The sequence below is a fragment of the Oncorhynchus nerka genome, linkage group LG13 (assembly GCF_034236695.1).
Source record: "Oncorhynchus nerka isolate Pitt River linkage group LG13, Oner_Uvic_2.0, whole genome shotgun sequence".
Taxonomy (NCBI): domain Eukaryota; kingdom Metazoa; phylum Chordata; class Actinopteri; order Salmoniformes; family Salmonidae; genus Oncorhynchus; species Oncorhynchus nerka.
The window spans coordinates 82,103,826-82,119,126 of NC_088408.1; the positions used below are offsets into that span (position 1 = coordinate 82,103,826).

Consider the following 15,301-nt stretch of genomic DNA (forward strand, 5'->3'; position numbering starts at 1 on the left):
GACTGAGGCCAGGACTACTATAATGAGTATTGCGGCAGTGTCTGGTCTTGGTTTCAGCTAGGGTAAGCATCGCTCTGCCTTTTTTATATGAGACACAAACCGACCAAATGTATTGTTTTGGCACTGTATTTCTATGACTCTCCACTAGCTAATTGCACAATTGTGAACTATTGCAGAGTCAAACAATAGGCACAGAGGGCTTTCCACCAAGGTAAAGTAAACATTTTGTTCAAGGATATCTGAAATAACAGATGAGTCAAAAAAAATCAGCATGTGAAAAGACTTACAATCTGATGCAAATTCTCCAGAGATAGAACCCCCAAATAAACAAACACAGCTGGTGATTTATTCACCTCCTGCATCCCCTCTGCATATCCAGGTCTCAGGCATTGCATTAGGGAATGATCTGATTGAATAAAAGTTGTTATTTTTTCTAATTCTAATTTACCCCATGGCCAGCTTTACCCCATGGCCATTATTCTTTCAACTGCCAATTTGTAAGCAGCAGCTGGTGTTTAAAGTATCGTCCAGACTTTCCTCAACCCTGAGGTACTGCGGCAGACGATTACATCTAAACAAAACACCCACAGACAATAAGACGATACATTGAGTTTCTCCACCAGTCCATACACACAAGGGGGCGGCAGGTAGCCTAGTGGTTAGAGTGTTGGGTCAGTAACCGAATGGTTCCTGGATCAAATCCCCGAGCTGACAAGGTAAAATCTGCCTTTCAGCCCCTGAACAAGGCATTTAACCCACTGTTTCCCGGTAGGCCGTCATTGTAAATAAGAATTTGTCCTTAACTGACTTGCCTAGTTAAATAAAGGTTAAAACATATATTTCTTTAAGCTACAGCTGTGCTAGCTAGTAGCCCAAAGTTTACCTGTGGCTTTCTGCTTGTCTAGTTGTCCTAGCTAGAACCTCTGTGTGTGAGGACAAGCACACCGATCTTAACACAGAGTTGTGTTAGACATCTCTGTCACCGCTAGTCTCCTCGGATTGTCTGATGTCATCAGACTGCAGGCTTGTCGAGGTGACAAAAGGACAAGTTCCATTTCAACAAGGAAACAGCATGCAGATGTCTCTACAGGAGAGTGAGTTAAAGAGACAGACAGAGAGAGATAGAAAGAGAGCGAAAAGAGAGAGAGAGACAGAGCGACAGAGAGAGAAGCCTACCTTTGGCTGTGATGGCAGGCTGCTCCCCCAGCAGCAGCTTTAGTCTCTTGGCGTGGATTTTGCCTTGGTAATGTGACTGTGCCACCACTGCTGAGGTGAAGGACATGTTACACAGCGTGCAGCACTTGTTCTTGTCCACGTCTCCCTCCTCACTTCCCTGCAAAACACACACACATACACACAGGTTCAGTCAACAAGGCTATCAGCAAAAATTGAGTAACCGAGAAAAAAATATCACTGTTTAAAGGAAGTAGATTTTATTTTTTCACTGGAAGCTTTTGATAAATGAACTGTGTGGTCAAATGCGGGTCCTTTTTCAGGGGGGGGGGTCCTCAAAGGTAATATTGTTCTAGATGTGACCCCCAACCCCATATGATTCATCACTGTGTGTGGTGTAGTGTACTCTGCGTGGGGGTGAACTATAACACTGCACTAGCAAATACTCCCCAAACCCTGTATGTTAGAGCCACATGGTGCTTAGGGGGAAGCTGTACATTTAGCAGCACATCAGTAAGCTCCACACGCCACAGTTCCTAGGGACAAGAGCAATCAACACTCCTCGTGGGCTTAATCATTTGGTTCTTGGTGGGATGCAAATGGAGGCATTTCAGAAGTTGTATGGAGTATAAGAAAGTGGGGAGTGATGGGATGGAGGACCTCTCCCTGAAACTGCATCTGTGCTGCCTCCCTGCCTGATGCAGAAACACATTATCCTGACAGAGAGAGAGTGAGCGAGCGAGCACCTGGCTGCCAGACTGTGGGAGATGGATGCAGCCATTTCTACCAGGAAGCTATCCCACAAGGCGGCATAGAGACAGGCTGATAGTCCAGAAGAAAAACGATCAAAACTTCAGACCCAAATCATTCTGATTTAAGTTCACTTTCTTGTGTTGTGAAGGTGCTATTACATTTTAAAGGTCTAACACAGCAGTTTTTTTTATCTTAATATCAAATCAGTTCTGGGTAACAATTAAGTACCTAGCTTCTTAGCAAAGAGCAATTTCTCAAGCAAGAATTTAGCTAGGACTGTCTGGTTGTGGTCTGAGTGGGGAGGGGAAAACTGAAAACTAGCTGTTATTGGCAGAGAGGTTTGGAACACTCTTTCTACTTGGTCAATTAAGTAATTGACCACCTGGTGATGTCACCAGGTAGCCCAAAAATCCCACAACAACAGGATGAAATTCCAGACAGATTATTATTCCAACCTCACTGTGTGGAAATGGAGTCTACCAAACATTAGGAACACCTTCCTATTGAGTTGCACCTCCTCCCTCCCCCTGATGCTGGCCCATGTTGACTCCAATGCTTCTCACAGTTTTGCAAAGTTGGCTAGTTGTCCTTGTGGTGGTGGACCATTCTTGATACACGCTGAAAACTGTTGAGCGTGGAAAAACCCAGTAGCGTTGCAGTTCTTTATACAAACCAGAACTTACAGTACTACACTGTTCAAATGCACTTAAATGTTTTGTCGTACCCATTCACCCTCTGAATGGGACACAAACACAATCCATGTCTCAACTGTCTCGAGGCTTAAAAATCCTTCTTTAACTGGTCTCCTCCCCTTCAGCTACACTCATTGAAGTGGATTTAACAAGTGACATCAATAAGGGGATCATAGCTTTCACCTAGTCAGTCTATGTCATGGAAAGAGGTGTTCATAATGTTTGGTATACTCGGTGTATATAAAACACAGGAAAACTTGTTTGACTGCATAGGGCCTTTAACAGTCACAAACATATTTAACTTGTTTTGCTTGCTGGAGCCAGACAGTTTACATTTTAGACACAAAAGCATTCCTCATATGCATTTCCCTCGTATAGTACAGAATGTATGCATAATACGCAGCACTGCACTGGAAGGAATCTTAAAGAGCCATATGATGGATGAGCCCATCTCCTTCTGTGACTAAAACCCAAAGCTTGTTTTCAGGTATTCCCCATGGTTCCATCTCCCTGCGAAGTGGAGAACATGGCAGTAGTGGGTAGTGATCTGGCTACAGCACAGCACACGGACACAACGCTGTGCTTTAAGGCACAGTCACACGTTACATGACACCAACACAAAACACTCCTCTATACATAGCCTTGACATGCAATTCCCCGTACTACTGAGCCGAACAGAACAGATTGGATCCTTGATGGTGCACTGCAGTGTGATGTAGGCCTAGGGTATGCAGGCTTGCGAGAGACGGCATGTGGATGTGTCCCAAATGTGACTCTTTTCTCGAAACTAGGCATATGTTGCACGCCACTACTTCACATGAGAAGCATTTGAACATAAACATGTATTTTTCGGTGCAGAAATGCCTTCTGGAACATGTGAACTTTCATTCCATCCATAAATATTTATAAAATTGTTCAATTACAATCCTAGTTGGATCCATGATTGGTCTAGATAATGTATAGGCTGGACATGCCGGGAGATGAGTTTGGATTGGTCTGCCATGTAGCATGTCTACAACATGAGCTGTTCAGTTTGAAAGATATAACGTTAACCATCGAGAACTACAAACGTTTTGCTACTTTTCTCTTCAAGCCCTGAATTTAGCAGGCACTATCGACAGATCAGTAGGAAAAAGTGATGGGTTACTTACCTGCAATGCTCAGTGTGAACCGGAGTGACTTGACACAAAGCTGGCTAAACAAGATGTAGCTACAAACAAAACGGAGTTAACTTCTTATGGGCAGGTGGGACGCTACCGTCCCACCTGGCCATCATCCGGTGAAATTGCAGAGTGCGAAATTCAAACTACAGAATTATAAATATTTAACTTTCATAAAATCACAAGTGTAATACATCAAAATAAAGCTTAACTTCTTGTTAATCCAGCCACTGTGTCAGATTTCAAAAAGGCTTTACCGCGAAAGCACACCATGTGATTATCTGAGGACAGCGCCACGCATACAAAAGCATGAAAAACATGTTTCAACCAGGCAGGTGCGCCACGAAAGTCAGAAATAGTGATATAATAAATGCCTTACCTTTGATGATCTTCTTCTGTTGGCACTCCAAAAGGTCCCAGATACATCACAAATGGTCATTTTATTCGACAATGTCCTTCTTTGTATCCATAAAAACTCAGTTTAGCTGGTGCGCTTCAGTCAATAATCCAACCAGTTTCCCTCCATCAAAATGCACACAAAATGAATCCCAAACGTTACTAATAAACTTTTCCAAACAAGTCAAACAACATTTATAATCAAACCTTAGGTACCCTAATACGTAAATAAACAATACAATTTAAGATGGAGAATCGTTGTGGTCTTTAGCCGGAGAAAAATACCAAAGAACGCGCTCTCTTCCACATGCTTGGAAACACTACAGCCAAAATGGGAGCCACCTAGAATTTTTTTTCCAAAAACCAGCATGAAACTCTTTCTAAAAAGACTGTTGGCATCTAGTGGAAGCACTAGGAACTGCAATCTGGAAGGATTTCGCCTTATAAAAGTGACAGCCATTGAAAACAGTAGTAGGCTGAATTTCTTTTGGGGGGGGGTGGTTTGTCCTCTGGGTTTCGCCTGCCATATTATTTCTGTTATACTCACAGACATAATTTTAACAGTTTTAGAAACTTTAGTGTGTTTTCTATCCAAATCTACCATTATATGCATATCTTAGCTTCTGGGTCTGAGTAACAGGCAGTTTACTTTGGGCACGCTTTTCATCCAGACGTGAAAATACTGGCCCCTACCCAAGAGGTTAAATGGTTTCAGTCTGCCATGAAGCATTCATCCATGTATACAGGTAAGAGTGTAGCTACATTTTCCAGATATGTTTAAATTTAGTCAGAGTAGTTTTTATTGCAAGTTAAAGCATACTGTTAGTTAGCTAGCAAACATAAGCTTGTAGACATCTGTGTAGTAATATTATTCGAATCAGAAATACATTTGCATTGCTAGTTTAAAAAAAATAAATAATAATAATTAACCAGGTAGGCTAGTTGAGAACAAGTTCTCATTTGCAAATGCGACCTGGCCAAGATAAAGCATAGCAGTGTGAACAGACAACACAGAGGTACACATGGAGTAAACAATTAACAAGTCAATAACACAGTAGAAAAAAATGGGCAGTCTATATACAATGTGTGCAAAAGGCATGAGGAGGTAGGCGAATAATACAATTTTGCAGATTAACACTGGAGTGATAAATGATCAGATGGTCATGTACAGGTAGAGATATTGGTGTGCAAAAGAGCAGAAAAGTAAATAAATAAAAAACAGTATAAAAACAGTATGGGAATGAGGTAGGTGAAAATGGGTGGGCTATTTACCAATAGACTATGTACAGCTGCAGTGATCGGTTAGCTGCTCGGATAGCTGATGTTTGAAGTTGGTGAGGGAGATAAAAGTCTCCAACTTCAGCGATTTTTGCAGTTCGTTCCAGTCACAGGCAGCAGAGTACTGGAACGAAAGGCGGCCAAATGAGGTGTTGGCTTTAGGGATGGTCAGTGAGATACACCTGCTGGAGCGCGTGCTACGGATGGGTGTTGCCATCGTGACCAGTGAACTGAGATAAGGCGGAGCTTTACCTAGCATGGACTTGTAGATGACCTGGAGCCAGTGGGTCTGGCGACGAATATGTAGCGAGGGCCAGCCGACTAGAGCATACAAGTCGCAGTGGTGGGTGGTATAAGGTGCTTTGGTGACAAAACGGATGGCACTGTGATAGACTGCATCCAGTTTGCTGAGTAGAGTGTTGGAAGCCATTTTGTAGATGACATCGCCGAAGTCGAGGATCGGTAGGATAGTCAGTTTTACTAGGGTAAGCTTGGCGGCGTGAGTGATGTTATAGCCTAAAGTTAGTTAACATTGAACCTAGTTTGTTAGCTTTAGCTAACTGCAGATTCATACTACAGCTATGACAATGTTTGTATTTGTAGTATTATGAGTTTGGGTTATGCCGGTTAATTGTTTAGCTAGCTAGCTACCTAGCTTGCTACATGTCTAAATAAAACACTCCGGACAGATTATTAGATGACCCATCAAATTAGCAGGTGTGTCTGAGGGTGATTACGGGCATCAATTGTATTTCATGAACATGTGTACATATCTAGACAATAGTGACCCATCCACTTAGCTAGATGTGGGTGAGGGGTGGTTATAGCATTTCCTTCACATGACCCATCAATTTAGAAAAGTGTGTTGGGTAGCGTCTTCTAATAACAATAGAATATTTATCAAATAATTTTATCTGGACACTTTCTGTTTTTGATATTGGTACTATGCAAGCTCTATCACTGTCCTATTTAAACCTTCTGTATCCTGTGCATGTGACAAATAAACATAGATTTTATTTGATATAGTGTGTGTTTACCACATGGCCGCACATTTGAATCCTTAAAGACATGGGTGGGACTTAGGCTTAAGAGGGTGTGAACTATGCTAAATGGGTGTAGACAAAGAAGGGCTCTCCAGTGGGTGTACCAAAACATTCAAGGCCGTTTTCTCAAAAGTGGGTTTCCAAGTCTATCAACATTCTAAGCAGAATTACTTTCCCATTGTTCCTCAACTGCAGTGTACGATATACAATTTTCTACCTCTGAGTCTCTATTTTTATGCAATGTAAAAGACATAATTTCAAATTGTGCTACATAAGACCTAATCGAGGCGATCAGTCACAAATGGTAACCTATTAGAGATAGCACCGACAGAGATGGTCGCCTCGCTTCAAGTCCTTAGAAAACAAATTACTGCATAGTTTCCTATGTATTATTTCTTACATTGTTAGCTGAGAAAATCTTAAGTGTTATTACATACAGCCGGGAAGAACTATTGGGTATAAGAGTGATGTCAATTTACCAACATTACAACCAGGAATACGACTTTCCCGAAGCGGATCCTTTGTTCGAACCTCCACCCTGGACATTGGATCTAATCCCAGAGGCCGACCCAAAACAACGTTGTCGCCGCAGGAGAGGCAGACGGAGCGGCCTCCTGGTCAGACTTAGAAGGCGAGCACACCATCCACCGCTTCCGAGCATATTAGTCGCCAATATCCAGTCCCTAGACAACAAGGTGGATGAAATTAGGGCACGAATTGCTTTCCAGAGAGACATTTGTGCATTCGCACAAAACTGAAAGCACAAACCACCGCATTCAACCATTGAAAGAGGTCAGGGAATATGGCCGAATACAAACAGTTATTCCCTCCACAAGTCAATCAAACAAGCGAAATGTTGGTATAGGGGCAAAATGGAGTCGCAATTCAACGGCCCAGACACGAGACGTGCGTGGCAGAGTCTACAGGCAATTACGGACTGAAAAAAACAAACAGCCATGTCATAAAGAATACCTATGTAAGAATGCAGTTGACTACAGCTCAGCATTCAACACCATAGTACACTCCAAGCTCATCATTAAGATTAAGGCCCTGGGTCTCAACCCCGCCCTGTGCAATTGGGTCCTGGACTTTCTGACGGGCCGCCCCCAGGTGGTGAAGGTAGGAAACAACATCTCTACTTTGCTGATCCTCAACACTGCGGCCCCACAAGGGTGCATTCTCAGCCCCCTCCTCTACTCCCTGTTCGCCCATGACTGGGTGGCTATGCACGCCTCCTACTCAATCATCAAGTTTGCAGATGACACAACAGTAGTGGGCCTGAATACCAACAACGACGAGACAGCCCACAGACAAACTGAAATGGTCCACCACAGACAGCGTAGTGAAGAAGGCACAACAGCACCTCTTCAACCTCAGGAGGCTGAAGAAATGTGGCTTGTCAGCTAAAACCCTCACAAACTTTTACAAATGCACAATCGAGAGCATCCTGTCAGGCTGTATTGCCGCCTGGTACGGCAACTGCACCGCCCTCAACCGCAAGGCTCTCCAGAGGGTAGTGCAGTCTGCACAACGCATCACCAGGGGCAAACTACCTGCCATCCAGGACACCTACAGCACCCGATGTCACAGGAAGGTCAAAAAGATCATCAAGGACAACAACCACCCGAGCCACTGCCTGTTCACCCCGTTATCATCCAGAAGGCGAGGTCAGTACAAGTGCATCAAAGCTGGGACCTAGAGACTGAAAAACAGCTTATATCTTAAAGCCATCAGACTGTTAAGCAGCCATCACTAACATAGAGAGGCTGCTGCCAACATCCAGACCCAAATTACTGGCCACTTTAATAAATAGATTTAATAACGGTATCACTAGTCACTTTAAATCATTTCACTTTAGTAATGTTTACATATCGTACATTACTCATCTCATATGTATATACTAGAGGTCAACCGATTATGATTTTTCAACACCGATACCGATTATTGGAGGACCAAACAAAGCCGATTAATCGGCCAAGATTTTTTAAATTTGTAATAATGGCAATTACAACAATACTGAATGAACACTTATTTTAACTTAATATAATACATCAATAAATAATGAAACATGTTCAATTTGGTTTAAATAATGCAAAAACAAACTGTTGGAGAAGAAAGTAAAAGTGCAATATGTGCCATGTAAGAAAGCTAACGTTTAAGTAAGTTCCTTGCTCAGAACATGAGAACATATGAAAGCTGGTGGTTCCTTTTAACATGAGTCTTCAATATTCCCAGGTAAGACGTTTTAGGTTGTAGTTATTATAGGAATTATAGGACTATTTCTCTCTATACCATTTGTATTTCATTAACCTTTGACTATTGGATGTTCTTATAGGCACTTTAGTATTGCCAGTGTAACAGTATAGCTTCTGTATCTCTCCTCGCTTGAACCAGGAACACAACGACAACAGCCACCCTCGAAGCAGCGTTACCCATGCAGAGCAAGGGGAACAACCATTCCAAGTCTCAGAGTGACGTTTGAAACGCTATTAGCGCACACCCCGCTAACTAGCTAGCCATTTCACATCGGTTACACCAGCCTGATCTCGGGAGTTGATAGGCTTGAAGTCATAAATAGCTGCTGGAAAACAAACAAAAGTGCTTTTGAATGAATGCTTACGAGCCTGCTGCTGCCTACCACCGCTCAGACTGCTCTATCAAATCATAGACTTAGTTATAACATGATAACACACAAATACGAGCCTTAGGTCATTAATATCGTCGAATCCGGAAACTATCATCTCGAAAACAAGACATTTATTCTTTCAGTGAAGTACGGAATCGTTCTGTATTTTATCTAACAGATGGCATCCATAAGTCTAAATATTCCTGTTAAATTGCACAACCTTCAATGTTATGTCATAATTACGTAAAATTCTGGCAAATTATACACTGACACTGCGTGCAATGAACGCAAGAGAAGTGACACAATTTCACCTGGTTAATATTGCCTGCTAACCTGGATTTCTTTTAGCTAATATGCAGGTTTAAAAACCTATACTTCTGTGTATTGATTTTGATGGTTAAGTAAACATTGGAGCAACGATACGCACCGCATCGATTATATGCAACGCTAGATAAACTAGTAATATCATCAACCATGTGTAGTTAACTAGTGATTATGATTGATTGATTGATAAGTTTAAGTCCAAATCGGTGTCCAAAAATACCGATTTCCAATTGTTATGAAAACTTGAAATCGGCCCTAATTAATCGGCCATTCCGATTAATTGGTCGACCTCTTGTATATATTGTATTTCATTGCATCTATTGCATCTTGCCTTTGCTGCACGGCCACATCTCATCCATATATTCTTATTCCATCTCTTTACATTTGTGCATATAAGGTAGTTGTTGTGAATTTAATGGATTACTTGTTAGATACTACTGCACTGTTGGAACTAGAAGAACAAGCATTTCACTACACTCGCATTAACATTTGCTAACCATATGTACAGTATCACAAAAGTGAGTACACCCCTCACATTTCTGTAAATATTTGAGTATATATTTTAATTTGACAACACTGAAGAAATTACACTTTGCTACAATGTAAAGTAGTGAGTGTACAGCTTGTATAACAGTGTACATTTGCTGTCCCCTCAAAATAACTCAACACACAGCCATTAATGTCTAAACCGCTGGCAAAAAAAGTAAGCTCTACACTCACTACTTTACATTGTAGCAAAGTGTCATTTCATCAGTGTTGTCACATGAAAATATATACTCAAATATTCACAAAAATGTGAGGGGTGTACTCACTTTTGTGATAAACTGTATTTGACAAATAACATTTGATTTGATTATGTATGACCAGGGCTCTGCCATTTGGGATGCAGATGTAGCCTAGGCCGATGGTCTGCTATCTGGCTTCTCAGAGACAGACTCAGTGTTAGTCCAGAGCTGTCAATCTGGGCCAATTTCCTTCCTGTCTGGATAGTGAGGGAGAGGAACAATGGCAGACTACTACCACTCCCACAGAGTGATTGCTGAGAGGAGAGCAGCTTGCGTGGAGAAAGAGAGAGGCCTGCCTGCCTGGATACTGCTATGTTAGTCACTCAACGAGGGCCCCACGGGGCGGACAGGTTGAGGGTCATAAAATATTGTGTGGACAAAATATTGGGTGGCGGTCGGGTTCAATAAAGAGAAAAACAATACATTAAAAAAAACAACATAAATGTATAATTCTTGTGAAATGTACATCTACAGTGCCTTCAGAAAGTATTCACATCCCAGTACTTTTTCCACATTATGTTGTGCTACAGACTGAATTTCAAATGGATTCAATTCAGATTTAGTGTCACTGATCTACACACAATATCCCATAATGTCAGTGGAATTTTGTTTGTAGAACAATGTTTACATTAATTTAAAAAATGAAAAGCTGAAATGTCTTGTGTCAATAAGTATTCAACCCCTTTGTTATGTTAGGCACATTTTCACTCCTGAACTTATTTAAGCTTAATAAATAACATAAGTTGCATGGACTCATTCCGTGTTAAATAATAGCGTTTAGTATGATTTTTTTTAATGACTACCCATCTCTGTACTCCACACATAAAATTACTGTATCTGTAAGGTCCCTCCGTCGAGTACTGAATATCAAGCACAGATTCACCACAAAGACCAGAAAGGTTCTTCGACGCCTCTCATAGAAGTTCACCGATTGGTAGAAGTGTAAGAAAAATGTCAGTTTAATTCAATAAGAGAATTAAATGTTTTTTTGCCATCATTGTAAGCCTGCCACACACAATACGATACATTTATTAAACACAAGAATGAGTGTGATTTGTCACAACCCGGCTAGTGGGAAGTGACAAAGAGCTCTCATAGGACCAGGGCACAAAAATTAATATAATAACAATCAATCATTTTGCTCTTTATTTAACCATCTTACATATAAAACCATATTTGTTCATCGAAAATTGTGAATTACTCAACACAGTGTCATGATGTTGGCCTCTTTGAGTACAGCGAGCACCATCCCCCGCTCTCTGCCTCTACAACCAGACTGCTGTGGTCAGAGGTCGTAAATTCCTCAGAAGACCCTGCCTCATGGCCACACAGTATTAGAGATAGGGTAAACTTTCACAGAGGACAAAGGAAATCCTTCCACCTCACAGAACTTGAGGTACGAACAAATGTCATGTTCCAGAGAAAGTGTAAAAGATCGGTGAAGAATCCAGCTATGAACTGGTGCGTTTGTCACAACTTGGGAAGCTCAAGAGAGACTATGTGGCCACATTACCATAACGCTGTTTATATAATAGCCTCAGGTATGAGATTTACATCTAATTGTTGTATAAGATGAATGAGTGAGTATGATACTGTTTGTATAATGGTGTAATATGATTGTGGACTGTTTAATGAAGAAAAATACAATTCCCAATTGGATTTGAACTAAATCAGAGGACCGCCGCTGAGCCCAGTTAGGGTCAGACATCCCGGGACAGTCCTTTTCTGCCATTCCGAATAAAACCCAACTTTAAGAAATTATCAGCAGACCATGTTTTTCTCCATTAGAAGGGGGACAAAGGTTGTAGACCAAGCTTACCTCAATTACGAGATTGCTAAAGGTTGTAGAATCGTTTAACCATACCACGTGGTTAAACTCTTAGACTATCGATACTGACAGAATAAGAACAAGTCTTTGATACTAATTACTAGTCTGCAGCAAGGAATTCGGTATCATTGAACACGAAGAACAACAACCGCCGAAACATCCATTCTACAACGAATGTCACTTTGAACTATTCCCTCTAACCAAGACACAGAGAGAGAGAGGGAGAGAGAAGGACAATTCTACAAAAGAAAGACTTTTCACCAGCGATCAAGACGACACACTGAGCATAAATATATTGATTGATTGCAATTGTTCCCGAATGAGTGAGCGTTCATGTGTAAGGGATTAGCATTTTAATTGTTATAATTAACTCTGTCGGGACTTCTTAGTCGACCCCCATTGCCCCTTTGTCTAACATGCCGGTTAAGCCCACTAGGGCACATTCTATCATTTCATGTAACCATATTTACTGTATGTTTATGCTTTTCTGTGAATGACTTAGTTAGTAATAAATAAATGATTTAAGACAATTGATGTATGGATGACTCATAGTGAAAACTGGATTCATGCAGACAACCAACAATTTACGACGTTTGTAATTAGACTAATGTGAGGTAAAATAAATAATTAATTAATCAGAAGACTATTGATCAGATATGAAAATATCTGAAAGGTTATATTGGGAAATTATAACTTTGTAATCTGAATACTTTCCTTGGTGACCCAACTTCCTAGTTATTTACAGTTACATGATTATTCAGTTTAATCGAGTAACTAATTACATAGAATCTTTGATAAAAACGAAGTCTACAGTTTAATGATAGTAAAGACACGACAACAGGTTAATGAGAAGGGTATGCTTGAAAGTATGCAAATAACTCTGCAATGTTGGGTTGGGAGAGTCTCAGTCTTAAATCATTTTCCACACAGTCTGTGCCTGTATTTAGTTTTCATGCTAGTGAGGGCCGAGAATCCACTCTCACATAGGTACGTGGTTGCAAAGGGTCTTAACAGCGTGATTTGCCAAGGCAGGATACTCTGAGCACAATCCAGAAATCTGGCAGTGGCTTCTGATTAAATTACATTTCCACAGAACCGCATGTTGCAATTTCGATGAGGCTCTCTTGTTCAGATAACGGTAAGTGGACTGGAGGCAGGGCGTGAAAGGGATAACGAGTCCAGTTGTTACCTGTGTAATGGTGCACCCAACTCACTCAGGTGCTTCGCTATATCACATTATTCGTAAGCTTGAGTTCATTTACCCACAAAAAAACATACAATGATGTAAAGACTGCGTGTTGTCCATGTTAATGCAGACAGAGAAAAGCTCCAACTTCTTAATCATAACCTCAATTTTTGTCCCGCACATTGAATATAGTTGCGGAGAGTCTCTCAATTTTAAAAAAAAAACGTGTCAATACTTTGCCCCTTGATAACCAGTGCACTTCTGTATGTTGTAAAAGCATTACATGGTCGCTGCCCATATCATTGCAGTGCAGAAAATACATGAGAGTTCAGGGGCCTTGCTTTAACAAAGTGAACCATTTTCACTGCTATGTTTGGCTACATAGTGGAATTCCAGCGAGAGAGTAACGGTTAATGCGATTGGATATAATAATTTGACGTTGTTGTTACTTCGCTGAACACTAGATGGTTTCATTTTATTTTTGGCAGTGAAACAAGGCGAGAAGAAAACCTCACCCAAATGTATAGCTCCATGAAGGCCTGATTCATGCAGTCTCCTCTGAACAGTTGATGTTGAGATGTGTCTGTTCCTTGAACTCTGTGAAAAATTTATTTGGGTTGCAATCTGAGGTGCAGTTAACTCTAATGAACTTATTCTCTGCAGCAGAGGTAACTCTGGGTCTTCCTTTCCTGTGGTGGTCCTCATGAGAGCCAGTTTCATCATAGCGCTTGACGGTTTTTGCGACTGCACTTGAAGAAACTTTCAAAGTTCTTGAAATTGTCTGGATTGACTGACCTTCATGTCTTAAAGTAATGACGGACTGTCGTTTCTCTTTGCTTATTTTACCTGTTCTTACCATGATATTGATTTGGTCTTTTACCAAATAGAGCTGTCTTCCGTATACCACCCCTACCTTGTCATAACACAACTGATTGGTTCAAACGCAAGACGGTAAGAAATTCCACAAATTAACTTTTAACAAGGCATACCTGTTAATTGAAATACATTCCAGGTGACTTTCTCATGAAGATGGTTGAGGGAATACCAAGAATGTGCAAAGCTGTAATCAAGGAAAAAGGGTGACTACTTTGAAGAATCTCAAATATAAAATCTCTATAATATAACACGTTTTTGGTTACTACATGATTCTATATGTCTTGTTTCATAGTTTTGATGTTGTTACTATTATTCTGCAATGTTGAAAATTGTAAAAAATAAAGAAAAACCCTTGAATGAGTAGATGTGTCCAAACTTGACTGGTACTGTATATTATATAATTCATGGATTATGTTTTAAATACTCACATAAGTGTGGTAAATGTGTACATTTCTCTGCCCCTCAGTGAATGCCAGCTCTGCATCTGTGGGCGCATAGGTCAAGAGAACATTGCCTTGATTGTTTTACCAGCTATTTGCCATGAGGGAGAACAGCTCCAATGAAATCGCAGGATTTTATAGCATAAATTATAACAACACAAAGTAAATGGACCTTCCTGGGGTGCTCAAATGTGCATCTGTTCAGTACGAACTTCCGGGTCTGCTCAAGTCTCCTCCCAATGAGTCTCCCGCGCCAGACGGCTTAATTCCGCAAGCGAGACTAGATCCCTTCTGTAAGGTACAGATGGCACTAAAGAAAAAAACTACTTTGTAAATACCTTGCAAATAAATAATCCAAAAAAAGGAATGTGACCTCATAATAGACTAGCTAGAACCTTCTCATCACAGATCTGGTAGGACAATAAGCATGGCCAATTTGACTGTTTCGCCCTGATGTTGTTGATAAGGTATTACTGTAGGTGACATGTGTGGACTAAAACAGCATAAAATCAGGTCTATCACAAAGCATAATCAAATGAATTAGCCAGCTACAGAAACTTTGAATCAAATCAAATTGTTTTGGACACAAACATCTATTTAGCCGGTGTTATTGTGGGTGTAGCAAAATGCTTATGTTCCTAGCTCAAACAGTGCAGTAATATCTAACAATACATGTAAATCTAAAGTAAAATAATGGAATTAAGAAATATTAGGATGAGCAATGTCATAGTCCGGAATATA

The 15,301-nt window shown here is 40.7% G+C and overlaps 1 protein-coding gene across 1 annotated transcript in view; it reads right to left on the reverse strand.

Moving 5' to 3' along the window:
• LOC115140261 (zinc finger matrin-type protein 4-like) overlaps positions 1-15,301 on the reverse strand; it is a 205,631-nt gene that overhangs the window by 94,041 nt on the left and 96,289 nt on the right. The window contains exon 4 of the mRNA XM_029678516.2: positions 1,177-1,333. Within this exon, the coding sequence (XP_029534376.1) occupies positions 1,177-1,333 (157 nt within the window). The remainder of the gene's footprint in view (positions 1-1,176; positions 1,334-15,301) is intronic.